Source organism: Acinonyx jubatus, chromosome B3 (assembly GCF_027475565.1).
Source record: "Acinonyx jubatus isolate Ajub_Pintada_27869175 chromosome B3, VMU_Ajub_asm_v1.0, whole genome shotgun sequence".
Taxonomy (NCBI): Eukaryota; Metazoa; Chordata; class Mammalia; order Carnivora; family Felidae; genus Acinonyx; species Acinonyx jubatus.
The window spans coordinates 54,326,462-54,353,753 of NC_069386.1; the positions used below are offsets into that span (position 1 = coordinate 54,326,462).

The 27,292-nt window shown below is 40.0% G+C and overlaps 1 protein-coding gene across 2 annotated transcripts in view; it reads left to right on the forward strand.

The window, feature by feature from the left end:
* FBN1 (fibrillin 1) overlaps positions 1-27,292 on the forward strand; it is a 232,223-nt gene that overhangs the window by 155,391 nt on the left and 49,540 nt on the right. For both annotated transcript variants that reach the window (XM_027067205.2, XM_027067206.2), the window contains exons 26-41: positions 1,610-1,735; positions 1,854-1,982; positions 2,764-2,889; positions 3,001-3,126; positions 4,297-4,419; positions 5,503-5,628; positions 7,736-7,861; positions 16,698-16,820; positions 16,964-17,086; positions 18,235-18,360; positions 20,384-20,506; positions 22,296-22,418; positions 22,719-22,883; positions 25,494-25,562; positions 25,659-25,784; positions 26,980-27,102. In XM_027067205.2, the coding sequence (XP_026923006.1) occupies positions 1,610-1,735; positions 1,854-1,982; positions 2,764-2,889; positions 3,001-3,126; positions 4,297-4,419; positions 5,503-5,628; positions 7,736-7,861; positions 16,698-16,820; positions 16,964-17,086; positions 18,235-18,360; positions 20,384-20,506; positions 22,296-22,418; positions 22,719-22,883; positions 25,494-25,562; positions 25,659-25,784; positions 26,980-27,102 (1,983 nt within the window). The remainder of the gene's footprint in view (positions 1-1,609; positions 1,736-1,853; positions 1,983-2,763; positions 2,890-3,000; positions 3,127-4,296; positions 4,420-5,502; positions 5,629-7,735; positions 7,862-16,697; positions 16,821-16,963; positions 17,087-18,234; positions 18,361-20,383; positions 20,507-22,295; positions 22,419-22,718; positions 22,884-25,493; positions 25,563-25,658; positions 25,785-26,979; positions 27,103-27,292) is intronic.

The window sequence follows — 27,292 nt, forward strand, 5'->3', positions numbered from 1 at the left end:
AAGAAACCATGGGGATTAAAATTCTGTCTATAGAGACAGTTTCTAGATGGCCTCTTAAATGTCTCCTAAGTAAATTCAAAGGAATTTGAATAATTTGCTTCCAAAGACTGTGGCAATCCATTGCCACAGAAGGACTTATTCTGGAGATTTAATTTGTCTTTCATTACATTTTGTAGAAATGAACTTGTATTCTTTGAACTTTAGGTTTTGCTTTAGAAAGACTCCTGAAAGGAGGGGCACCTGGGTGGCTCAGTTTGTTAGGCATCCGAATTTGTCTCAGGTTATGATCTCACCATTTGTGAGCTTGAGCCCTGCATCAGGCTCTGTGCTGACAGCTCAGAGCTGGAGCGTGCTTCAGATTCTGCGTCTCCCACTTTCTCTGCCCCTCCCCGACTTGAACTCTGTCTCTCTCTGTCTCTGTCTCTGTCTCTCTCTCAAAAATAAATAAGCATTTAAAAAAAAAAAAAACTCCTGAAAGGAGATCACAGGGTACCTATGCAGTCCCCTAGTGTACAAGAAACTCTTTTAATTATATTAATAACACCTTAATATTAATTGAGAAAATATTTTTAAATTTTATACATATTTCAGAAAATATTTTAAATAGTATACAATATTTACAAATAGTTTAAATTATAAATGGCATCTTTTTTTGCCATTCTTATATTTTAGGTGTATCCAAAGAAGCATCAAAAAGAATAGATGAATATCTCATTCCACTATACTCTCAATTGGTTGCTGTGAAGCAATATATGCCAGTCATCTTCTATGTGCTTTTAAGTATGGATGCTAGTGATTTAGAATATTTAGTCATTCATTCAGCAAATACTTAAGTGTTTGGTATGTATGAGGCAGTGTGCTGGGCTCTAAAAGTCCAAATAAACACCCCTTCTACTTCCCTAATATTGCTTTCTAAAATGTAGAAGTTTAAAATACTAGAAGCATTTACAAAATCATAGTTCTCATGGATCATCACACATTCTTTAAATTGCATATTGCCAAGGGGCACCTGTGTGGTTCAGCCTGTTGAGCGTCTGACTTTGGCTCAGGTCATGATCTCATGGTTCACGAGTTCAAACCCCACGTTGGGCTCTGTGCTGTCAGTGCAGAGCCTGCTTTAGATCCTCTGTTCCCTCCCCACCCCCAATAACCCCCCCCCCACTCTCTGCCCCTCCCCTGCTCGTGCTCGCTGGCACTCTCTCTCTCTCTCTCCCAAAAATAAATAAACATTAAAAATACAATACAATACAATACAATAAAATGCATATTGCCAAGACTTTAAATCAGGACTCTCCTGGGTTTTAAATAAGGGCATTGAGGGGCGCCTGGGTGGCTCAGTCGGTTAATCATCCGACTTTGGCTCAGGTCACCATCTTAAAGTTCATGGGTTTGAGCCCCACGTGGGGCTCTGTGCTGACAGCTCAGAGCCTGGAGCCTGCTTCAGATCCTGTTTCCCTCTCTCTCTGCCTCTCCCCTGCTTGTGCTTTCCCTCTCTGTCTCTCTGTATCTCTTTCTCAAAAATAAATAAACATTAAAAAATAAAATAGGGGCATGGAAAACTCCTTATAGGATGCTCAGGAACTTTCTGCACATTTTATTTTTCTTGAAGATATCAACGAGTGCAAGATGATTCCCAGCCTCTGCACCCACGGCAAGTGCAGAAACACCATTGGCAGCTTTAAGTGCAGGTGTGACAGTGGCTTTGCTCTTGACTCTGAAGAAAGGAACTGCACAGGTCAGTGATGGGCTCCCCTTCCTGGGATACCCTTTAGAACTCTTCACCTTTAACATATTGCCACAAGAATGAAAGCTGTCCTGATACTCATGTGCTGCCACTTACTGCCTTCATTCAGACATCGACGAATGCCGAATATCCCCTGACCTCTGTGGCCGAGGCCAGTGTGTGAACACCCCAGGGGACTTTGAATGCAAGTGTGACGAGGGCTATGAAAGTGGATTCATGATGATGAAGAACTGCATGGGTAAGTGTGTGACCATCTGATCCGCACAGGAAGAGAGGGATTCCCTGAAGCTTTGAAAACTCAGAGCCTCCCTCCCAGGATTCCCCAGCTCCCCCAGTGGACTGGTTTCCTGACCAGTGAGTCCAGAATCAGTCTGGGGCAGAGGGAGACTGACATGCAGAAAGCATGAGGGAATGCATGCTGTGGGCTGGCAGGTGGCCTAGGATACCAGTTATGGGTCTAAGAAGTGAGTTTAACACCTGGAAGAGACACCCCAGGGAAGAGAGAACAATTCAAACATTAGCTGTGTTGGAGGTCACATTATGGGGCTTCTGTCCAACATCTAGAAAAAGAGATTGATTACGCTGGCTGTATTAGATCGGGTTCCCTAGAGAGAGACCTGAGATGGGGATTTTTGTGAGGTAGTACTCTCAGAAAGAAGCTGTAAGGAAGTAAGGGAAGCAAATTAGGGCAGGGAAAGAGGTCTCTTAGCCCTAACCTGATCCTACAGGGGCCTCTGGAATATGAATAGCACCAAAGAGTTGTCCCACTGTTAGGCAAGGAGGTCACATTGTACAGTCCCGTGCCAGCCACTGGGAAGCCCCCAACACGGGGGTGGGGTATAATTCTCACCTCTCAGACATTTCTGGGTGAGAGGGACAGTGGTTCTCCAAGAAGGGAGTCTGTGAGCCATGGGCAGCCAAGACTCTAACCAACTGGGTGCACTGAGGAGGGCACTAGCCTGGGGTCCTGGACTAGGACACCACCACCATCGTCAACATGGGCCATCGCCATTTTGCAGATATCGATGAGTGTCAGAGAGATCCTCTCCTGTGCCGAGGAGGTGTTTGCCTAAACACAGAGGGAAGCTTCCGCTGCGAATGTCCTCCTGGTCATCAGCTGTCCCCCAACATCTCAGCATGTATAGGTAAGGAAGAAGACTTTCAGACCACTTATTTGTCGTCAGCTGTTCAACCCACGCTTCTGCCACAGTCAGAAGCTTCTGTCTGGATGTTAACTATTTTTATTTTCTAAACAGACATCAACGAGTGTGAACTGAGTGCGAACCTTTGCCCCAATGGCCGTTGTGTGAACCTCATAGGGAAGTATCAGTGTGCCTGCAACCCTGGCTATAATCCAACTCCTGACAGGCTGTTCTGTGTCGGTAAGTTCTCTCTTTGATTTTATATTTTATTTAGTCTCTTCCTAAAACACCCAAACAATGTTCTCTGAGTTTTGTTTTCATCACTAGTTGCTTTTACTTTGTCTTCCTTATTTTCCTGCAAGTAAAAATTATTTTCATGGTGGCTCACGATCTTTGGATCTCACCTCCCTTGTCTGTTTTAAAGAACCATTTAAATGAAGGATGTTGGATGTTTTAGCTCTAACAAGTATAATTTGAGCCATGCTGCTTTGAACGGTAGCACATGCTTTGTTTATGCACGTGCATACCCAGGCAAATCAGCAAGTGATTACTAACCACCTGCCATAAACAAAGCCTGGGTTCTGTGACAAAGACAAAAAACATAGGGTACGGTGTCTGCCCTTAGGTGGTTTAGATCAGTTAAGACATTTCAAAGAATAATTATTGGAAAGAAGACTGTGTTCTGTTCATATCTTATGTTGAGATGGAGGCCAGGTCTGGCACTTCTTAAAGACGGGGTTTTGTGGGACAAGCATTTTGCTTTGTGGACAGCCCTCTGTGGGTTTAGTGGGAAGAGTGGCATAGAAAGCCCTCTGGGTTTATTGTGCCCAAAGTCAAAGTGAAACTTTTTAAAAGCTGCCAGTTTTTGCCTGGTTTGGGGTGTACATCATGTGGAACTGCCAAGTCTCACATGGTTTCCACCCAAAGCCATAAATCAGCCCAAATTTTTCTGAAACATGGCCCAGGACAACTGAGAATTCCAACTCAGGTTCTTGAAAAGGATTGGAACCTCAGCCGATCTAACTGAGTGTCAAGTTTATAATTGAATATGTGACCCAGAGAATTCATCCACGTGCCCATTATCATATCTGGGATTGTTCTTTTATCCCTAGCATTTATCCTCCATTGCATGTGGCACACCATGTTCTGTGTAACTGATTGTTCATTTAACTCCCGGCTGCAACATAAGCATGATGAAGGTAGGGATAGGATGTGTCTCATTCACTATTAGATTCTTATCTCTAGCACATGGTAGGTTTGTCCTTTATATGTGTTGAAGGAATTGAATGACCCAATGACTTCCAGTTGCCCTAGGATGTTTTTGTCTTGTTTTGTTTTTCTTTGGAAACTTTAAACCCATGCCATGATCTCAAACACAGAGAAAGGTGATGTTGTTTTTATTTTTCTTAGACATCGACGAATGCAGCATAATGAATGGTAATTGTGAGACTTTCTGCACAAACTCGGAAGGCAGCTATGAATGTAGCTGTCAGCCAGGATTCGCACTAATGCCCGACCAGAGGTCATGCACTGGTGAGTAGGTCTTAGCTTCCTATGAAATCTCTCAATAACAGGTCCATACCTAGAGTGGTTCAGGGCCCATACTTTGGAGTCAGACAGTCCTGAGTTGAAAAAATTTTTTGTCACATATTTTAGCTGCGTGTCCTTAATAAAGATCCTTTGCATCAGATTCCTCATCTAAAAGATAGGGTTCAGATTTCTTGTGTGGGGGAGTGTATAGAGTGCTTAGCACAGTTCCTGGCATATGGAGTATAAAATATAGTTTTCTTACTGATCAGAATCTTGAAGAATCTGATCTTTTGGTTTATTCAGTGCTACTCAGGGCCCAGATTCTCTGGACCAGCAGCATCAGCATCACTCAAGAATGTGTTAGAAATGCAAAATCTTGGGCCTTACCCAGATTTACAGAACCAGAAACTTCTGGGGATAGATCCCAATAATCTGTTTTCACAGGTTCTCCAAGTGCTAACACTTGAGAACTGTTGCTCTAATTTTCACTTCCTGTTGTATCACCCCGGGCTGGAAGAGCCATGTCATCAGCTAGAGATGAGAAGGGAGGTAGGTAAGACAGGTTTTCACTTTGGTTTCCGTTAAGAAGAGGCCTTGGGTTTAGGAATCAAAATTATTTTATCTTATCTAGAAAAATCTCCTTGAAAAGCTAAAATATAAATTTGACCATAATAGTTAAATGTTGAAAATAAATATTTTTACTAAAAATGCATCGAAGTAGATAAGCTTATTTTAAGCAAACTTCACCTTTAAAATAGCAGTAAACCAGATGATAGATCTTAGGCATTTACATTTGACAATGAGAAAAATAAAATTCATAATCATTGTTGAGTGATAAATTCATATCAGGAATAAAATTACTAATTAAATGACGGATTTCTAAGAGGGTGTGGATCTTGATCCTGAATAGTGTATTGTAAATCTTGAAAATGGTTTTCTGCTTTTTCACCCAGGATAAATTGATGGGACATTTGGATTTGAGAACTAATTCTCTTATGCAAATAGGCTGAGTTTATTGGCCTTTCTCACCCTTTTATAACAGAACTAATATTAACAACACACTATTGTTGGCTTTATTCTCTGCAGACATTGATGAGTGTGAAGATAACCCCAATATCTGTGATGGTGGTCAGTGTACAAACATACCCGGGGAGTACAGGTGCTTGTGTTATGATGGATTCATGGCATCTGAAGACATGAAGACTTGTGTAGGTGAGAAAAGAAGACAGAATTTTCCATTTTGTCTGGGTATTCACAAGCCCTGTTAAATGACATTAGCACTAGTTTGGGTAGTTGATAAATGGATCCTGTGGGGAAAGTAAGGATATTTAGGAGCATATTAGTAATATTTCAAAGCCAGCAGTCCAAAGAGCAACTTTCTTGTGACTGTGACATAATGTTCTTGTCAGATATGTTATGTGGACTGAGTTAACCATTGGTCAACTCCACACATACACTTATTTTGTGTCTGTGCATTATTTCTGTCTCCTTAACCCTTCTTCTGTTGTGACTAGAGTCTAGGCCTTTAAAATATTTTTACTAAAGGCAAGCAAAATTTATTTCTGACAAGAATGCAACAAACTCTACAATTGATTGTATTGATGTATTCTATTGCTATGTCTTCAAATTTGTTACAGTTTTCTTCTGTAATATCTAATCTCATTCAGTATTTTTTAAGCTCAGACATTGTAGTTTTCATCTCCAAAAATTTGATTTGGGTCATTTTTCACGTCTTCTCTATGTCCAGTCATTCCTCTAGCTTTTTGAGCCTATGAAGTAGAATTAGAATAACTGCTTCAGTGTCCTTGTCTACCAATTCCATCATCTGTGTCGGTTCTGGGTCATTTCAGTAAATTGACTTTCTTCTTCATTATGGGTCATATTTTCCTGCTTCATTGAATGCTTGGTAATTTTTGATTGAATGCCAGACACTATAAATTTTGACTTACTAGGCGCTAGATATTTTTGTATCCCTAGAAATATTCTTGGGCTTTGTTCTGCAACCCAGTTAAGTTATTCGGAAACAGATGGGTCTTTTCAAAGTTTTGATGTTATGCTTTGAAGCAGCAGTTGCTGTAAGGCTTATTTTGCCCCATTATTGAAGGAAGACCCTTCTAAATTATGAGATTTTTCAATCTGACTGGTAGGAACAGGCACAATTACAGGCCTTCTGTGAGCCCTGATGATTGTTCCCTCTAATTCTTTTGAGTGATACTTCCCCTAGCTTCGAGTAGTTTCTTTACCTGAATGCACTGATCACTACTCATCTGAATATATGACAGGGACCCTTTGCAGATTCCCAGAGCTCTCTCTCTGCTTTCTTTCTTTTACTCTTCCTTGTGAACTCTGACTACCTTGACCTTCCAGGATGTCCAGCAGTATCCCCTCAACTCTGGGACACTACTTGGCTCCAACGGTCATCCCCTTCCCTATGCCATGGACTTAAAACTGTCCATACACTGTAATCTAGGGCATTTATGGAGCTCACCTAGCTTTTCTTTCTCTCAGGCATCACTGTCTTTGTTGCCTCTGTTGTTTTTTTGCTGGTGTTTCCCATGGGAAAGCAAATTCCACCTCTACTACTCCATCTTGGCCAGAAGTGAGAGTCTAGAATTAAAATTTTAAATTATCTCACATTTGTATCTTCAGAAAACCCTTACTGAATATTTATGAAGCCCTATAAATTAAAGTGAATATCATAGGGGTGACTGGGTGGCTCAGTCGTTTTGGCTCAGGCCATGATCTCGTTTGTGGTTTTGTGGGTTCAAGTCCCGCATCAGGCTCTGTGCTGGCAGTGCAGAACCTGCTTGGGATTCTCTCTCTCTGCTCCTCACCCACTTGCACTGTCTCTGTCCCTGTCAAATAAATAAACTTAAAAAAAAACCAGTAAAGTGAATGTCATAAAAAACAGAAACTTTTTAATTTGGGCAAGGAGTGAAGTTTGTCACGACCTGAACTAAGACTAATAGTGCATCTATACTTACTTTTAAAATACGGAATCTAACATGTTGGCAGTCTCAGGCTGAATTAAAATTTTTATCTTGCAACAGTATATGTCATTTTTAAAAAGTTTTCTAGACTTTCACATAAACAGGATCTATACACAGCCTAGAGTCAGTCTGTTTATTTGATTACATGACCTCCTGCTTGTAGCCCAGATAAAGAGCCAGTCTGCTGGGGTGGCCTGCGGTATGAACTGAGTGTGGCAGGTGTGAATTGAGCTCTGTAAATATGGTCCCTTTTTTTGTCTTCTGTCAGGGAGAAAAGTTTTCAATGATATCAAACAGTTATATGTATTAATAATATCTGTATTTTACAGATGTCAATGAATGTGACCTAAATCCAAATATCTGCCTAAGTGGAACCTGTGAAAACACGAAAGGTTCATTCATCTGCCACTGTGATATGGGATATTCAGGCAAAAAAGGAAAAACTGGCTGTACAGGTATGTTTTTTCAATTTGAACAAGAAAATATTTGATGGTTAAGAGACTACTGCCATAATTATCGAGTAACACAAGTTCTAAAACCACTAACATTTTAATTGCATTATAAAGCATTTTTATAACATTTTTAATTAGCTTACCCTCCCCTTCTTTGACACTTGTTATACTTTAGATCAGATCTACACTGAAGTTTTTTCCTTTACCTGTGGAAAAAGGCATATTGAATGAATTACCACTATAACACTATAAATACCAAATTTTTATGAGGTTAAAAATCACATTTTTATATTTTATAGTTAACATGCTAATTACTAAACATTCCTATCCCTTTATCAAAGCAAGCCACCCTTGTCAACATTTCATTTAAGGTTTTATAACTGAAATTATTTTTTAAAGAAACATCCTACAATTCATATATTTCATCAATTCCCATCAGTCTTCCACTTCATTTAATTAGTGGGCTTTTGATGTGCTAAGTTGCTTTACCCCAAATGGTTCCTTGGACTTAGCAAATCTTAAGACGTGATAATTAAACCGTTTGTAATTTTTGTTTGCCTAATACCAATAGCTCATAAGAAAACCTTTTCAGAACATTTGTAGGAGATTATTTTATTAAACATCAAGTAAAAGAAGTCACTCTGTGTAGATGATATTGTTTTTAAGTGTTTAGTTGGTGTTTTCAAATTAGAGGACATGATGGTAAGTATGTGGAATAATATAATAATGTTTTACTATAGTTACTTATGGTAATATAACAGATTATGGGATATAACATAATTTAAAACATAATGGAGATCATGGTGAGCTTGAATTAGGTAATGGCATAATTTCTTTACAAATAACAGACTTTGATTCCAAAAGCCATTTTGGCAAGCCCCTGTGACTTGAAACGAACATTAAAATATTTGTACATTGGCAATGTGGTAAATGTCCTTTTCTTAATTATATCAACATTTTCTTAAGAAAGTTTGCAAAGATATTTATTAACATTCCAAACTGTCCAATAACGCTAAGTTTCAAATTTATAGATATACAAGATAATGCCAATAATATTACTATTAGTTCAAAAATGACAGGTTCTAGCCAAATTATAAAAAGAAGCATGTAGCTAGAATGCCTTCATGCTCACTATATTACTCTTCATACGAAGCATGACTATGGGTCCATTCTAATAAATGGCACAGTGTTTAAAATCTCAACGACTGGTCTCTGGGGTACAGATGATGCTTAGCTCAGTGTGTCTGTGGTTCATGCTTTATTGTTAGCTTTCAGGATAAATATAGGACTTGAGATAAGGAGTGGTGGTCTGGCACTAATGAAGGGGAAGGAAGGTAAGATAGTTCCATATTGCATTTTACCTAATAGAGGCCAATACCCTTGTTGGTTCAGTTGAACTCCCTGAAATTCAGCCCAAAGAACTGAGAGGCTAGGAGAAAGTTAATCTAACGGGACAGTCTGCATTCCCTGTAAGAAAAGGATCTGTAGAATTTCATGCTCCAAATTCCAGCTAAGATATGCATGTACAGAGGCTGATTTTTTCAGGCCTGTCACCATGATGAAAACTAAAATTTTCATGCACTGTTAATATCAATTCAGGTAAATGAGATATAATGTATATAATGCCCTTGGCACAGTGCTTGGCATACAGTAGCTGCTGAATAAATAGTGGCTATTGTTGTCATTGTAAAATGAGACGTACAGACACAGTGTCTAGAAGCCATTTTAATTAAAGACATAACATGTCTTTAATAACAGTAGTTCAACAAAGTTCTGTACTACTATTTACTGATACATGCTTGAGACCAGTTTAGAGAAGGGAAATCTTACTGTATATTAAAAGTCTTGTTTTTCATAACTGAGTCTGCACTGTTGTAATGAGAGCCACGTACCCCGTGTTAGATGAGAGGACACCAGTGACACCAGTTTGACATTAAGAACAGCAGTCTTGGGGCACCTGGGTGGCTCAGTCGGTTGGGCGTCCGACTTCGGCTCAGGTCATGATCTCACGGTCTGTGAGTTCGAGCCCCGCGTCAGGCTCTGTGCTGATATCTCAGAGCCCGGAGCTGGCTTTGGATTCTGTGTCTCCCTGTCTCTCTGCCCCTCCCCTGCTCATGCTCTGTCTCTGTCTCAAAAATAAATAAAACATTAAAAAAAATTAAAAAAAAAAAAAGAACAGCAGTCTTGTAGTAAAATGACATGACCAGAAACCTAGATTTGAAGTTCAAGAAATACTCCATTCTTTTCTAAGGGCCAGCATCACCCTACTTTTAAATTGTAGCCCCAAAGGACTTCTCAATTTCATAAAACCCAGCCAGCACCGTAGAGAGAAGACGAGTTTCACAGCCACTTCCGTATCATAGCCTCATGGCACATGATAGCCTCATGTAAAGTAGTACGACTCTGGATTTTACTAGCTAGCTCTTCCGCTGGTGTGTGGGCCTGAACAGCTCAAGGTGCTCTGTAGTTACACAAGCATTCCTCTTGCATCAGCACCCTTTTAGCAAGGTACAGAAAGAGAGGGTGCATCGGGAAGGGGAAAAAAAGAGGTCCTCTGTAAATACTGTTATTCAACCAATGGTATCACATTTGATTGGAAATGACTTGCACAAACCGGAATTGACAGCAGGTTTGCTGTACTTAAACACAAGTCTTAAAAAATCTGAGCCAAAATGTATTTTTAATCCCATGTAACTAGGGCTCTATTAGCCTGCTTTTAGTTTAAAATTAATGTCACTCCCAACTTAGAATACCACCAGGTTACCTTGGTGACAGTCATGTTAAAGACAAGTGTTTATAATGTCCCAGGCAACTAATGTAAATAGAGATATGTATCTTGCCTAATGGGATAAGCAAGACACAGCACAACTAACAGTGAAGAACAAACCTGGGACAAGGTTTTTGATAATAAGTGTAAATGTATTTTTGTACATATATAATATGTAGACATACATACAATGTGTATACTCCTAATAAGTGTATGTATGTGTGTGTGTGTGTGTATATATAAATGAGTACCCTGTAGAGGAATTATAAAAATATGTATGCTATTTCATAGGGAAGAACTTTGTTTCATGAGAACTGAAAAAAAAACGTCCTCTGGGTTCCATTACAGCTTTGTCTAAATATTTCAGCTCCCTTGTCGTTACTGATTGTTTCCATTTTAACAAATAAACATGTTTTTTCTCCCAATCACTTTAGCAGTGTTGAGAATCCACCCACTGACTTACATTCCCAGCCCACACAGATGTTAAGGGTTTCTTTTTTCTCCTTAAGCTTTGTTCAAATCATGGGTATCACTGAGGGGAATGTTCTATTTAATGGAGGGAGAATGTACATTTGCTTAAAATCTAGAACATGCTCTTCTGTCCCTAGCTTAAGGAGGCTGGATTATAGTTTTTGTGGCCCATATGCCAGGCTTCTTCTGTTCATTCCATATAATTGTAATTAGACAATAAATTGGAAGAAGAGCTAAGTTGCTGCTAAATGCCAGCCCTAGTGGGTCCGTGCTTTCAAAAATGAACTTCTGAGAACCTACCTCCCATCCTGTGTTCACTCAGTCAGTGAACAAGCATACCATTAAGATCAGAAGAATTGTTTTCAGTTAAAATAGCAGCATATCTGGGTAATTCCATTTCTCAAACACTCTGCTTCTTTTCACATGAGAAATGTTACTCATGGGTCTTAGTCCATGACAGAGAATCATATTCTTCAAAACCATCAGGACTCGGTGAGAATTTGTGCCCATTTCCTCCCAGCTCTTCTTATCACTGCTAATTGTCCTCTACTGGCTGTCAGCCTGTGAAAACTCTGTGGGTGTTCAGTTAAATAGTCTTGGCTCAAATTTGGATCCAAATAGAGAAATCCAAGTAGCCTTCATGTTTGGCCTCTCCATTTATTCCAATGTCCTCTTCCCCAATGCCCAGCCAAGGAGATCTCACAGTGTGCCAGCTCCACTGTGAGTGATGGCCAGAAGGCAAGAGGGCAGGTGTGTGTGTGGGTGATACAGTGTCTCCTTGTAAGACTGTCAGAGGAGGCCAGAGTAGAGGAGAGCACAAAGCCCTTACTCGAATGTCAGTGGAACACACCCAGAACCTGTGCATGGGGTCTGCTTAGACCACACCTTTGCCTATCAAGACAGCCATGCAAGTAGAACCTTTGAGTCTTTGTGAGGGAACTTTGGTGGGGTTAAGGACATTGCAGTGTCAGCCCTAAATTTGCATTTCCTTGCTTTTCTTGGCTTGTGCTTATTCTTAATCTTAAAAAAGGAATTTTCTGTCTGGAGCAAACTTGTGGGGGAAAGAGAGCATTTGTACAGAAAGAGACGTTCTTGGCAAGCATGTGCTATGTTTCCTTACCATTATTGAAGAGTAGATGTTTGAATACAGCATTTTGTTTGTTTGTTTTCCTTATGGGTCAGTTTCTTCTTCTGTTTGCTTTTATAATGAGGTATAGTCTTAGGCACAAGTCTGCCATGGGAATAATTAATAAATAATAGCTGGCAATAGTACATGTGCACATACATACACATGCAAAGACATTTTACTCAAGGATGCCTTTACACTTTATGACCAACTTTTTCTTTTCTTTTTGTTTATTTATTTACTTTGAGAGAGAGCACAAGAGCATGCATGTGTGAGTGGGGGAGGGGGAAGGTGAGTGTAGAGAGAGGGAGAGAGAGAGAGAGAGAGAGAGAGAGAGAGAGAGAGAGAGAGAGATTGAGAATCCCAAGTAGGCTCCTTGCTGTCAGCACAGAGCCCGACCCAGGGCTTGAACTCACAAACCGTGAGATCATAACCTGAGCCAAAGTCAAGAGTCAGATGCTTAACTGAACCAGTGCCCCTGACCAACTCTTTCTAATTCACTTGTTACTTGTTAAGAGTAAGTCGTTGAGATAATGACTTAAACAAATATTCACAAAATGAAGAATTGAATATTGGCTCCTGAGTTATCATTTCTCCTAGTATCCCAAAGCCTATGATACATGGCTTCTTACAAATAGAATTTCTTTTCACCTTGAAAACATTGCAGTAAAACTGCATGCATTTTCTCGAATTAGAAATTTACAGTAGCATATGGGTGGCTCAGTTGGTTAAGCATCTGACTCTTGATTTCAGCTCAGGTCATGATCTCATGGTTTCATGGGATTGTGAGCCCCATGTCAGGCTCTGCACTAACAGCACGGAGCCTGCTCGGGATTCTGTATCTCCTTCTGTCTCTACCCCTCCCCTGCTTGCATTCTCTGTCTCTCAAAAATAAACATTTAAAGGAAAAAGAAATTTATATATTAGCATATTATTAATGATTTAAAAAGGGTGGGAGACTCCTTTTAAAAGAAATGGTAACTTTCTGAATTGCAAGATTAAATAGAGAAAGCAAAAAATCCATATGAAAACCTTTGGTAATTAGAAAGTTGGAATTTGGTAATTAGAAAAAGATTAGAGAATTACTAGATTTACAAGCTATGATCATCTCTGAAAATTATACTAAGTAGAAAATATTTGTGAAAATTTCTGGAAGTCTGTTAATACTCACCAAGATTTTGAAAACTCCATGAAGTGGGGCTTAGAATAAAGTCCTTATGTAACCAAATAAATCAGCTCGATTATACTGCTGTGGTCCAGGCAAAAGAGTGCCAAGCAGGAGACAGGGAAAATAAGTTCTAAGTGGTTCTGGCTATACCATTTACTGACCTTGGGGCCCTTGAAAGTTCCCATGTTCTTGGGGACCAACTGTACCTCCTCTGAGAAACTGAGAATTCGGAAAGTCAAATTCTGAGTTCTTTCTACTTGGAAAATTCCTTAATTTTATAACATTTAGAAGCTTCCGTACTTAGGCAATTGAAACTCATTGTTTCTACCTAGCTCAAAAGAGATTATGACAAGGGAAATGAAGACAGGACTCTGCAAAAGGTCATTAACGCTGAGGGAAGTGATTTTTACCTGAGGAAGAAAGAAGTGTTAATGGTCCCATTTGGGAGCCCTTAGGTCAGGCTTACTTTCTTGAATTCTCGTGCAAACTTACCACTATTATCCCTGGGCTGGCCTTCCTCCTCATTTCCTTGGAATGTGCCCTGCTCAATTATTCAGTTGGTTAAAGCTTCCAGTCACAAGTCTAAAGCTCCCTGGTATGTGCCTGCCTTGACCCGCTTTAATAACTCGATAGGCTCATGTGGCTGCCAAGGTTACATTAAAATTCACCCATACAATACATTCTAATTGTCAGAACTTTCTTCCAGGCATGTTTTCATTTTATGATCATTAGTGATATCACAAAATATTTTTGTAGGAAAAATGTCACTATTTTATTTTGTGTTTGCTCTAGAAGTTATGAAGAAGCCAAAGATCTCAGGATCATTTCAGGGCTTCAGAGGGAACATTTGGCAAACAGCGTGTTTCCAAACACTTTCAAATCATTTAATTGGGCTTCTTAAGTAAACAAAGGGTAAACACAAGTTGCTTGCCCAGTTTCTTTTTCATGCCCCTTTTCAAATGATCACTGAAAATTCTTGTAACATTTCACATGCCAAAACTATCCCTCTTGACCTAAGTTAGATGTTGGTTTCCATATAGAGTCGTAGTATCCCTACTTAGGAATTCTTACTCTTAGTTAACGAAAAAGTTGTTATAAGGTTAAGTACCTGTCCTTCATAATGGATTTAGTTTGGGGAGTAAGGATACTGGTACCAATTTCAATTCTGATCACCAATAGGGTGTCTTAAAATTCAACTCCGTTCTGACAATATCTACCTGGAAATAGTGAAAGATGCCACAGTTTAAGGGCTCAGTTACACAAGACTGTCCTCATTTCACATGCCAATCACATGTCCAGCTTGTTACCTATGCTTTAGAACTACTGTCTATTAGTCCTACAAATTAAAGGCTCCCAACACCCCTCTATCCCATCACAGAACTCCGCTTACTTGCTAGATCACCAGTGTATTATAAAAGAATATAACTCAGGAACAGCCAGAGAGAAGGGATGCATAGAGCTAGGTAGGGGGCAGAGGTGTGGAACTTCGAGGCCCTCTCTGAGCAAGCCATTCTCCTTGAATCTCCACATATTCACCAATCCAGACGCTGTTGGGGTTTTATTGGAGGCTTCATTACATAGGCATCTGAACCCATCTTTTTGGGTTTTATTGGAGGCTTTGTTACATAGGCATGATTGATCAAATCGTTGGTCATTGGCCATTGATTCAACCCCAGCCTCTCTCCCATGGGGGTCAGGGGTGAAACTGGAAGTTCTAACCCTCTAATCACATGGTTGATTCTCCTGGCAACAAACTCCATGCTTAGGTGAAGTCCAAAATTTACCTCATAAATGTAACAAAATACACCTTTGTGCTCTCATCACTAGGTAATTTAATTCCAAGAGTTTTAGGAGCTCTGTGCCAGAAACAGGGATAAAGACCAAGGTTTATTTCTTATAAATCACAATATCACAGAAAAATAACATTTCACTTTACATTTTATAGCACTTTTATATTATAGAATCCGTCTTGGCTAAATTTGGAAATGGATTTTGGAGAATGGAGAACTTTCAAGAATTTGGAGTCTTTTAGTCATGTTAAAAAAATAAATGCAACTGAATAAAATTTAAAGGTCTTATTGGCTTTATTCCACAATTTACTCATTCAGCAGCATCCCATCTAGCAAATACAAAGGAGCCCCAAGGAGCTGTACAAAATGGAAGACTTTTTTTTGGGTGTAAAGGGAGATAGAAACAAGGAACGAGCAGATGGTTTCAGGCAAGGTCACCTTTCTATGGGGACAGAAAGAGTTCTATCAGGTAGATTACCTCATTAGTGCTAACCAGGTAACTCCAGGTTGACTGGTTAAAGGTTTCATTCCTGGGAGAGGCTGCAATTAAGTTAGTTATTAAGCCACGGTTTGCTGATATGGGGCTTAGCACAAGTGACTCCATTTTAATCCTGTTGTCTCTTTTTAATAGTAATATGACCTTAATCTGGTACTCCTTTTACAGAAAAATCTGCATTGGATTGATTTGAATTTTACATGAAATATACAAGAAGGCTTGGGTCTCCAACCTGCTAGAACTCTAAGAAGCGAGAGGAAAGATGGTTCACTCACTGCCTTAAGGAAAATTCTCTGCTAATGCTTGAATTAGCAATACCTGAAGTAAAACTTTTATAGAAATAAAGCATAATTAAATAATACAGTAATTCCATTTGAGAATAAAATATATTTAATACATAGTATTTGAGTGAAAAAGTTTTCTAGTATGCCAACGACATTGTATTCCTTTGTACAAGATATGAAGACAATGTGCACCGTTACTTTATAGTTGATTTAATAAAAATATCGGGAATAGAAACATGTGACCATGAGTGTTGATACCATAGAATGTTAGGCAAACCACTTTTTAAAGTCTTCAACTTGAAAGAGTTTTTTGTTTTGCGATGACTGGACACATTAAAATAATGGAAGATACTTAGAATTAATAATAGCAAGTAGCATCATATTGTTCTTTCTTTATAAATTGGAATTTAAAGCTGTCCAATATATGCAGTTATATATGTGGATGCTAAACCAATCTATATAATACTGTGGAAAGTGTGAAAGTGAGTAAGTGAGTCAACTGTTGAAGTTGAAAGTGCTAAACCAATCTATATAATGCTGTGGAAAGTGTGAAACCGATCTATGCTAAACCAATGATGCTAAACCAATCTATATAATACTGTGGAAAGTGTGAAAGTGAATCAACTGTGTGAAAGTGACTCACTTGTTGAAGTTGCTAGTTGCCATTGCTGAGTTATTTAAAAGACCAAGAAGGCATTTGTGCTACTTTTTTTTTAAACCACTGGTTATTTTTCCAGACATCAATGAATGTGAAATTGGAGCACACAACTGCGACAGACATGCTGTATGTACCAACACGGCAGGAAGCTTCAAATGTAGCTGCAGCCCCGGGTGGATCGGAGATGGCATTAAGTGCACTGGTGGGTTGGAAAGCAGCAGCAGTTGCTTCTCATGAGCTGCCTGGCCTATAAACATGAAAATATTTATTCTGTAAAAAATTTGTATACTATTGACTTTAAAGGTCACGCTTTCTGTTCGTAACGATGTGACTTTTTTCCATAAGATCTGGATGAATGCTCCAATGGAACCCACATGTGCAGCCAACATGCAGACTGCAAGAATACCATGGGCTCTTACCGCTGCCTTTGTAAAGAAGGATACACGGGCGATGGCTTCACTTGTACAGGTAGGCTTGTGTGGGGAACAACTGCGGAAATGGAAATCAGAGAAGCCAGGTGTTTCACAGCTTTTAGACCATCAGTTTTTCTCCTGAAGTTTGGGTCAGTTATAGACAACTTCTAATAGAAAAGATTAGTTATGTGAAACTACATGCCTGTGGAATGGAAATTTGGAGCCAGGTCCATTAGGGAGACTTCAGAAGCTACTAAAAGTACATACATATATACAGTTATATAATTGATGGGTATCATTGTATGCAATGATGTCATTACTTTTTTAAAAAAAATTATGCTTCTTTTTATAATCCTTAGCCTTTATATTTTTGTGCCTATTTCTCACTGTGGGCTTCGTTCCTATACCAAATCTGAGTGAGCTTGCTGTACGAAGCTATGTATGAAGGGATGCAGATGTTCTAGATCTCAATAAGATACTGAGATCCATTTCATATGACTTGAAAACATTAATATATCCCGAACATTCTGCTCACAGGACATCACTTAAACATAAAACAAACTAAGGCCCAGTCAGTGATTTACCTGGAATTTTTCCAACTCATTGAAAATTTTTAGCATATTTGAAATTGTTTATGTCTAATTCAGTGAAATTTTGTCATCATAAACCTTCCATTACTTCTTAGAAAATATTCAAAGTTTCACATATCAGACATACATGGTCCATGTGCTTGATATTTAATGCCTGTGGTTATCAGCAAAACTGAGTCAAAATTAAGCAGACAGGAACGTTTGACTTCCTTTGTAGTTGCTGTTCCAGGTGTTTTGCTGCCCATCTGAGCTGAGTCTGAAACCTAAGAAATAGGCACAAATCATGGCATGTTATTTCCTGTCATGGATGTGTCCTCATGTGGGTGACCCTGCTTGAAAAAGCCTTAATTTGAATGATTCATTTGACTTATTATTCATTTTACATCACTAGGGACAATTTAGCATTCAAGATTCTGAATCTGAACCCCATATTCATGGACTATTCAATACTAACATTCAAAGGAGAAAAAAGAATGAGTTTCAACGTATCACATAGAAATTTGATGAAACACTGCAATACTCAGGAAGTTGATAATGATAAAAAATGTCAGATGTGAGGAACTAGGAACCTCCTGACTAAGGAAGAGTAACTTGTGTTTCTTTCTGGCTGTAGATCTTGATGAGTGCTCTGAGAATCTGAATCTGTGTGGCAATGGCCAGTGCCTAAATGCCCCAGGAGGATACCGCTGTGAATGTGACATGGGCTTTGTGCCCAGTGCTGATGGGAAAGCCTGTGAAGGTAACTGATGGGGAAGCTGCTGGGGCCCTTGTAAAGCCTGACAAGATGAGGTTATTTAAACATTCCTGATTTTTTTTTTTTTTTAACTGAGGTGTGTTTTGGCTTCACATCTAAGCTGGTCAGTTCAGTTTGTGGAGGTATTAGGTCTCCAGCTGGATGATTTCTCTTTGTACAGAGAAAATCTCAACTTTCTGACCACAAGCTGCACAGCCAACCATGGCCAGATGGTCTACACGAGTACACCCATTGACCATAGGAGAGAGACACTAACAAGGTGTGGTTAACTCAGTGCGACTTGTTTATCCCCATTGCTGGGGGAAAGAGCTCAAAGTGCCCTGATAATGTCCTCTTGAAGGATTCTCTTTAAATATGTTTTTAATCTCTGCTATGGTTTGGTTTCTAGAAATAAAAGCTTTAAAATAATAGAGCAGATAATCTTCTCCATATGTAGAATAATGTACTGGGTTTGTCTCACATGGTCTCTAAATATCTAATACATGTGAATATGGAACAATCCTTTGCAAATCCATTCAGTAAGGGATAATGTTATATGTCATGCTGTCTCCCAGTGCAAGTCTCTGTCTTTCTGAGGAGTGTTGGTCAGACAAGAAGAATCCTGGGAGCCTGTTGGCTAAGGCTGGCACCCACTAGGAAACACAAGGTTCTTCTCTTTCCCCACACTTGTCAAATCTAAGTGCATTATCCCTCACTGACAAGAATTAGTGTCTACCATGAACTAAAAAGATTTCAGTAGAAATAAACAAATGATAACCATTGACAGTAGAAGTTTAAACAAGACCCTGATTAATGTCATAACTAACAATTGTTGCTTGGTAATTGGACATTAACTCAAAATCAGTCTTTAGTTATGGCGTGTATACTAATTCCCTCATACAGTTCTATGTAAATACTTTTCTTTGTTATGGAACCATTAGGTGTTCTTTATACAGTTTATATTAAATATGCAGAGTTTGATATAAAATTCTTCTGAAGCAAGAAACCAGATTATGCTCTTGACCATGTGCCTAATACGTTGTTTACTTTTGTTACTCTGAACATCCAAGGAAAACAGGTACTGTGCCACTTCTGGTAACCTAAATAGGCACAAAGTTTTGCTTCTTTTCATGCTATAAGGGAAGGTTGTGTTTGTTTGTTTGTTCTTAATATAAATCATTGCCTGCAGAGTGGTTATAGCTATTTAAAGCCAGTCTCAAGGCTGATAATGTGCCTGTGTGTCAATTACACATGCAGAACATTAATGTGAGGCGGGGACCAAGGCCTGGAAGAAGTGTCTGCAGTTTTGGATCTCCATCAACAATAGCAAGCACACAACATAGCACTAGGGATACAGAAGATTATAAAACTGATTACAAAAGTTACCACAAAGCCTTTGTGGTCTGTAAAATTTTATAACCCATGATAAAAAACAATGACTGTATAGATAAGAACAACAAAAGAATTTGGTCTAAGGTAGCCTTTTTGACTTTTACTTCACAAAAATGACATGGATCTATGTGAAAGACCAGAAATTATATACATGTAATGCTTAGCCTACTGCTTGGCATGTAATGGAGGCTGAAAAAAGTGGGCTCTCACGTAAGAGGCATCACTACACTTGGCAAATCATCTAACAGGCTTTAGGAGAAGCATGTGGATTGATGTTAGGTGGTCTTCATTTTCTTTTCTTTTTTTTAAGTTTATTTATTTATTTTGAGAGAGAGAAAGAGAGCACAATTAGGTGAGGGGTCAGAGAGGGGGAGAGACAGAATCCCAGGCAGGCTCTACACCATCAGTGCAGAGCCCAATGCGGGGATTGAACTCACAAACCTTGAGATCATGACCCGAGCTGAGACCAAGAGTCAGATGCTTAGCCACCCACGCACCCCAGCAGTCTTCATTTTCTTGATAACATGAGGTGCCTAATGACACTGGGCAGTTCCTTTAGCAAAATAATAATAATAATAATAATAATAATAATAATAATAATAATAATAATTTCTCCCCCTTTGTATCCCTCCCCAAGATATCGACGAGTGCTCCCTTCCGAACATCTGTGTTTTTGGAACTTGCCACAACCTTCCCGGCCTGTTCCGCTGTGAGTGCGAGATAGGCTACGAACTGGACAGAAGTGGCGGGAACTGCACAGGTAAGACGTCCATTCCCATCGAAATCTGCTCCCAGGTGTCCTGAGGACCTGGCTCTTGGGGTATCACTGGGACCTCACAAGAATATTCACAGAGTCACAGAATTAATTTCCGGGAATGGGGTACATGTAAGGCTGCGGAGGAAAGAGTGGCAGACGATTGAAGGAATAGAGTTTATAGCCTCACAGTCAAGTTCATGGCTATAGAAGAATGTTCTAGGGGTGCTCTGGCTGAAAGGTCTCCCAGCCATTCCTTTTCTCCTTAGGCACATCTTCAGAAAGGTTCCTTTTGAAGGCCATGCCCTGGGATCATGAGTCTTCTCCTGGCACTTCTCCCTTGTAACACCCACTCCTTCCCATCGTGGCCTGTCCGTGGTCACCAGAGAATGTGATACCAAGAGCGCAGCCACCAATTTCTAGTGTGTAGATCATTTTCTTGTAGAGCAGGGGACTCTCAGGGAACATAAGAAAGAAAATTAGAAAAGCTATAGGCCCTCTGTGGACCGTCACTTGGTTCCCTTTGCACTGAGTTAAGACTTTGCAAGACATCTGCATTCTCTTTCCTGGGCCACTGGTCTATTCAAGGATATTGAGGAAACATGTTCCATTCTGGATAGGCCCAGGATTTCAGGGGAAAAAAGTTTTTTTTCCAGTTAGCTAAACAAGCTGTGATTCAGTAGCTCTCCAGATTATGACCACCACCACCACCACCATGACCACCTCCCTGAAATAAATCTAGACCAGGGTATTCCTCCCAAAGGCATTCTTCTGTCTTTTTTGTTTTGGTTTTTTGTTGTGTTTGTTTTGTTTTGTTTTGTTTTGTTTTGTTTTGATGGAAACTCATGACACCAAGCCAGGCCTCTAGCATGCCTCAGGAAGTTGCCTCTCCATGGCCCATATGCCTTCCTCAGTGCCCCAGCTTACCATCAGCATCGTTCTGTCTGACCTCATTTCTATTAGTCTTCCCTGTCCCTCCAAGTTCACATGCAATCTGAGCAAATGAATTTTCTGCAGTGGAACCTACAGGAAGGTTACCAGGTCCACAGCAGGCTGGGAGGGAAACCCAAGGAGAAAGGTATCCTCATTTCCCGTTCTCTTCTCTCTGAGTCAGCTTGTCTGTTCTTAAGTATTTCATCAGTGTTCAAAACAGACAAAAGGATTACACGAGGTGGAATTTGCCAAAACCCACATCTTAAATCCGGAAGTCTGTACATATTTTTGGAATAGAAACTGAAAGGGAAATATTCCACACAGCATCAATGATGGGAGAGTGACTCTTAGCAAGCTTGAGGAAGCACACTAAGCCTTGTGCGTGTGTCTGCCTTGTACTCAGCTGCACCGAGGCGAGCGTGCCCGGTTGGGGAAGCAGCAGAAGTTGCCTGCTCCTAAGGGTTCCCTGGGACATCTTGCTCTAATTTGATGAAATAACAAGCCGCACATATTAAATATATTTTCTTAAAACCTGTGTCTGAATTTTTGGTTGACCGAGGTCACAGTAGTGTTTTCCTTTCAGTTACCTTGACTGGAATATTTTTCCTAGTTCCAAAGTTATATTTTCTCCTGATGACAAATTTGAATGCTAAATGTGTTCCAGGGGAAAAAGACCAAAGACTATGACATATTTCCTTCCTGAGGGGTTTTTATTTCAGAAGTGGAAGACCGTATTTCTAGGCGTAATGTAACTAGTAACTCTTAAAATTCTTGTTGGGAGCCCCAGATCCACTGCTACCGTTGTATGGTGACGTCTGGCCCACATTGGCTGATAATTGTGCCCCTTGCTGTGTGGTTTTAGACGTTAATGAATGTCTGGATCCAACCACGTGTATCAGTGGGAACTGTGTCAACACTCCAGGCAGCTATACCTGTGACTGTCCACCCGACTTTGAGCTGAATCCAACTCGAGTTGGCTGTGTTGGTAAGATCTTAAAACTTTTCAGAGAGTATACTTTTACTTTGAAAGCAGCATTGAACATTCCATTCTCAAATTTTTAAAAAAGTAATACCATAAAAATTTAAACATTGCCTAAATCTGATTTATACTTTCAGTTATTTTTTATTCTGTAGGTAAATTCCCAGTATATGTGTTTGGGCACTTCTTAGTTTCGTGGTAAAAGTAAATTGCAGTGTTTAAACAGTTTCTGAAATGGATTTCAATATCCAGCCCTCCCACAGAGAGGATATTCTTGACACTCTTTTGTTTATACATGGTAAATAGATACCCGCTCTGGAAATTGCTATCTGGATGTTCGACCTCGAGGAGACAATGGAGATACAGCCTGTAGCAATGAAATTGGAGTTGGTGTCTCCAAGGCTTCCTGCTGCTGTTCTTTGGGTAAAGCCTGGGGTACTCCTTGTGAGCTGTGCCCTCCTGTGAACACATGTAAGTGTACATCCTCCTGTTTATTATTATTCTTCCTGCTCAGGCTGGTTCTCCTTTCTAGATCCACAGGACAGAAGCTACAGAAAGAGGCAGCTGCCTCCAGTCTCTAGTCTTTAGTCAGGGAAAGGAGATCAAACCTCTCAGCCCTATTGAGGGACCCCATTCCCAATTTGGGCGTCAGAAGAGTCCCCAGCTGGCTTGTACTAAAAGGGCAGGTGGGGCAGGCAGGTGACATTTCATTTCTGTGTGAGTGAAAAGTACATAGCGCTATTTTGAAGAAGATTTTTACAGGCTAGGTTACTTACATAATATTGCTTACCTTCCAGGAACACATCGATAGATGTGTGGGCTAGTTATCAAAAGCTCTAGGATAGGTTAGACCCTTGGTCCCTGGTAAAAGAAAAGTGATTAGTTAAGTAAATACGAAAGGGAAGGTTATTTCTATTCTTATGGTATTATTTGAAAGAAAGCTTTAGAATGTGATTTTAAGGACATAAATAAGTCTCCTAAAAATAGAAAAGGCTTCACATTTTTCTAAGTGGGTCCTATATGAGGATTCAGTCAGATGTGGCTTCTTAGGCAAAGGTTGATGCTGCTGCTAACAGTGTATATTGGGATAGGTACTGATTCTTTCCCTGCGGAAGGCTCATTTATTCACTTTTTCTAAAAGTATTTGTTGGGTACCTAGAGTGTGTACTCTGAGTGTGCAAAGATGAATTAGACTAGATTCTGCCCTCCAGAAGTGTACAGCTAGCAAAGTGTGACCCAAACATAAAAGCTGTAATTGAGTGTAGGTCTCAATAAGGGAAGAAAGAACAGAAACAGTGCCATGAGCAGGAGAAAGAGCACTCCTCGCTCCAGTTAGGACTCTATATCACTTGGCACTGATGTAACTTTGGGCAAATTACTTAGCAAGACTTGAACTTCCTCATTCATATAATGCCTCATAGAATTAAAAGAAGTCATTCATGTCAAGCACTCAGCACAGGGATGAAGGCTTAGCAGGCACCTTCTTTCTTCTCTTCAGAAAGGGAAGTCAGTTCTGAAATGGCAGAGGTGGTGATGACCTTGTGCGGTTTTTTCCCTGGGCCTTGAAGGCAGGGTGTGACCTGAAAAGGGAGACTTAAAAAGAGTGTATGATTAGAGGAAGAGGAGGAAAGAGAAAAATGAAAGAGGGAGGTAGTTAATTTCATTGACATTGAAAGAAGCAAACCAAGGTGTTTAAGTAGGGGAGTCAGCTCTATTGATTAATAATGATTAGCAAAGCAGAGTTCCTGGGTGACACAGCTGGTTAAGTGGCAAACTCTTGGTTTTGGCTCAGGTCATAGTCTCACAGGTTTACTGAGATCCAACCCTGTGTCAGGCTCCACACGGAGCATGGAGCCTGCTTGGAATTCTCTTTCTTGTACTCATAAACAAACAAACAAACTTAAAAAAAAATTATTAGTAAAGCAATAGGTCCACACTACCCCAAACTGGATCAGACCTGGAACTGAAATATATACATGTGTACATTTAGGCATAAACACATAGCATTTCAGAAAGCCAGGAGAGGGATTATCAGATTTGGAAAGATTAGGATGATTATGAAAGAGCTAATTTTTATCAAAGCTCACCAGGATGACACAGCAGATTAGGTTCATTTTTTTTTTAAGTTTATTTATTGAGAGAAAGAGCACGCGCGCGCGCGCACACACACACACACACACACACACACACACACACACACACACGTGTGCGCGTGGGAGGGGCAAAGAGAGAGAGAATCCCAAGCAGGCTCCATACTCTGCACTGAGCCTGATGTGGGGCTCTGTCTCACAACCATGAGATTGCGACCTGAGCTGAAATCAAGAGTCAGATGCTTAACTGACTGAGCCACCCAGAGGCCCCAGTTAGGTTCATTCTTACTCGCATGTGCCTGTAAGTATCACACTGCTGGCGCATGGCACTGAAATAAATGTTCTTGAGTGAAATACTTGAATGACAGAATTAATGGCGAAAATCAAAGGACAATGTAGAAAGTTGGTTTGGGAAACCAAGGGAATCAGTATTGCACTCAGTAAAATAGAGGGGCAAGAAAGATCTCTAGGCATTAAAGACAAAAGTGGGATGGGAACCAGGAAAGAACAGCTTTCCCTGAGGTTCTGTTTGGAAAGAGTTTTGGAGACAGGCTGATTAACATTATTAAGGGAGGCAGTAATTCCCAGGAAGTAAGGCTGAACAAAATGTAAAAATGGAGGAGTTTGTTAGAAAATAAAAAGGGGAAGAAAATCTTTACAAAGAAGTAGTGATGACAATAACTGCTACTTCATCACTACTAGTGATGAACGTGAATAAAACATGTTCACAGGAACATGAGACCAGGAGGGTAGGTGGTGGGTCCAAAGACTGAGGACAGTGGCCTTCCATCTTTCTGGCACCCTTAGTAAAAGCCATTTGAAAATAACATGCATACACACAGTTGTTAACTTGCTTAAGATGGGTGGGGTAACTGCTAAGGATTCCTGAAAATGAATATTTTCAGTTGGCTATGTCAGTATTTCTCTTGAGGATACGATTTCTAGAAATTTTAGATTCAAAAGAACTCCATTTGATTTTTTCTTTCAATAGCTGAGTACAAAATTCTTTGTCCTGGAGGAGAAGGTTTTCGGCCCAACCCTATCACTGTCATCCTGGAAGGTAATTCTGTATCCTTGATCTTGATGTATGTGCATTTTGAACTTCCTTGGGTTTATTTACAGTGCTGAAGAAGTGCTGTTGTTTTCATTTTGACAGACATTGATGAGTGCCAGGAGCTCCCAGGACTGTGCCAAGGCGGGAAATGTATCAACACCTTCGGCAGTTTCCAGTGCCGCTGTCCAACTGGTTACTACCTGAACGAAGATACCCGAGTGTGTGACGGTAAATGGTCCTTTAGGAGGATAAGTTCTTTCAGCTATTGAGAACTGACCTCAAAAGCCAGTATACAGTCACCAGTAAAACTAAGAATTTAGCTATATAGCGCAATGGTCTAAACATGAACCTAGCCAGGTAAATGTGCCATACTTGTGGCGGCTTGCACGAATGTTACTGATGTGATATCATTTCTGATACACCCCAAATATTCCTCTTCTTCTGAGAAAAGTGGAGTTTTATTATCTTAGGCCATTGTCTCACTTATGCCTGCAGTTTTCTGGGCTCTTTAGAAAAGCCATTTATATTAGAGTAGCTCAGGTCTCATTTCAAGGACTTCTGTATTCCAGGAAGCACTGAGTTCTTCTTCTTCCTGTTCTTTACCACTTATCTGTACTAATGAACCAAAATGAGCTTCTCTTAAAAAGGCAGCCTCTTTGGTCTTATGATGTAAGTGATAATTCCAGTTCATCCTGTGTTATTGGAAAGATGGAGAATATTGACCGCTTCTGGCTTTCAAAGCACTTGGGCCATAGACTGTGGTGGGAAAGATGGTTTTCATCTATATGAGGGAGTCACATGACTAGTTAGGAAGATACTTCCCTGTATCCTGGAGGAGAAATATGCCTCTGGCTCTCCAAAAGGCTTATGAGGTGACTTCGATAAAGGATGACCTCACTGTGTATTAATTGAGTATCACAGTGTATATAACACAGCTCTAAGACCCCTGGAATCAACAAAGATTAGAGTCAACCTCTGTGTTTGAAAATGGGGATAGAGGTGTTAAATACCTACTTCCATTCTACCTTACCAATGCAAATTCATGAAAGTGGTTGTTGAATGGCTTCAGGGTCTATTATATTCTTCCACAGATTTTGTGAACATATGACGTATTAGCGGTCTTTCTGAAGGATTTCTCCACATCTCCATCTCTGCATGCCTTTCAGGATGTTATGGACTCATCTATTAGGAACTCCTATCAGAAGGCAAAACCTTTTTTTCTGGCACTTCCTTTCCTGAAAACATACACATTAGCATAGGCAAAGGGCACCGATGAATTAAACATCTATTTTTGTTATCCAGATTTCAAAGTGCCCTGTGGATTTTCTCCTCCATTGTCGACATTTATGTTGACACTGAGTATCAGGCCATTCCAAAGAGTGAAGCTTTCATATTCGTATACCACTTTGTGTCTGGATTACAGATGTGAATGAATGTGAGACTCCCGGAATCTGTGGTCCTGGGACGTGTTACAACACCGTCGGCAACTACACCTGTATTTGCCCTCCAGACTACATGCAAGTGAATGGGGGGAATAATTGCATGGGTAAGTTCAAGTTTTTCTTAATCTTGCATGTCCGATCTTCATCTGTGAAGAGAAAAAGAGCTTGTAATCCCAGCCCTTGGTCCTTAGTGTTATGTTACTCATCAGACCGAGTGCTGCCTGCCACCCTTCCACTGTCTTTGTGAGAGCCTCCTCCCTTGTAAACCATAAGCTTGGCCTTTTTTCCCCACCT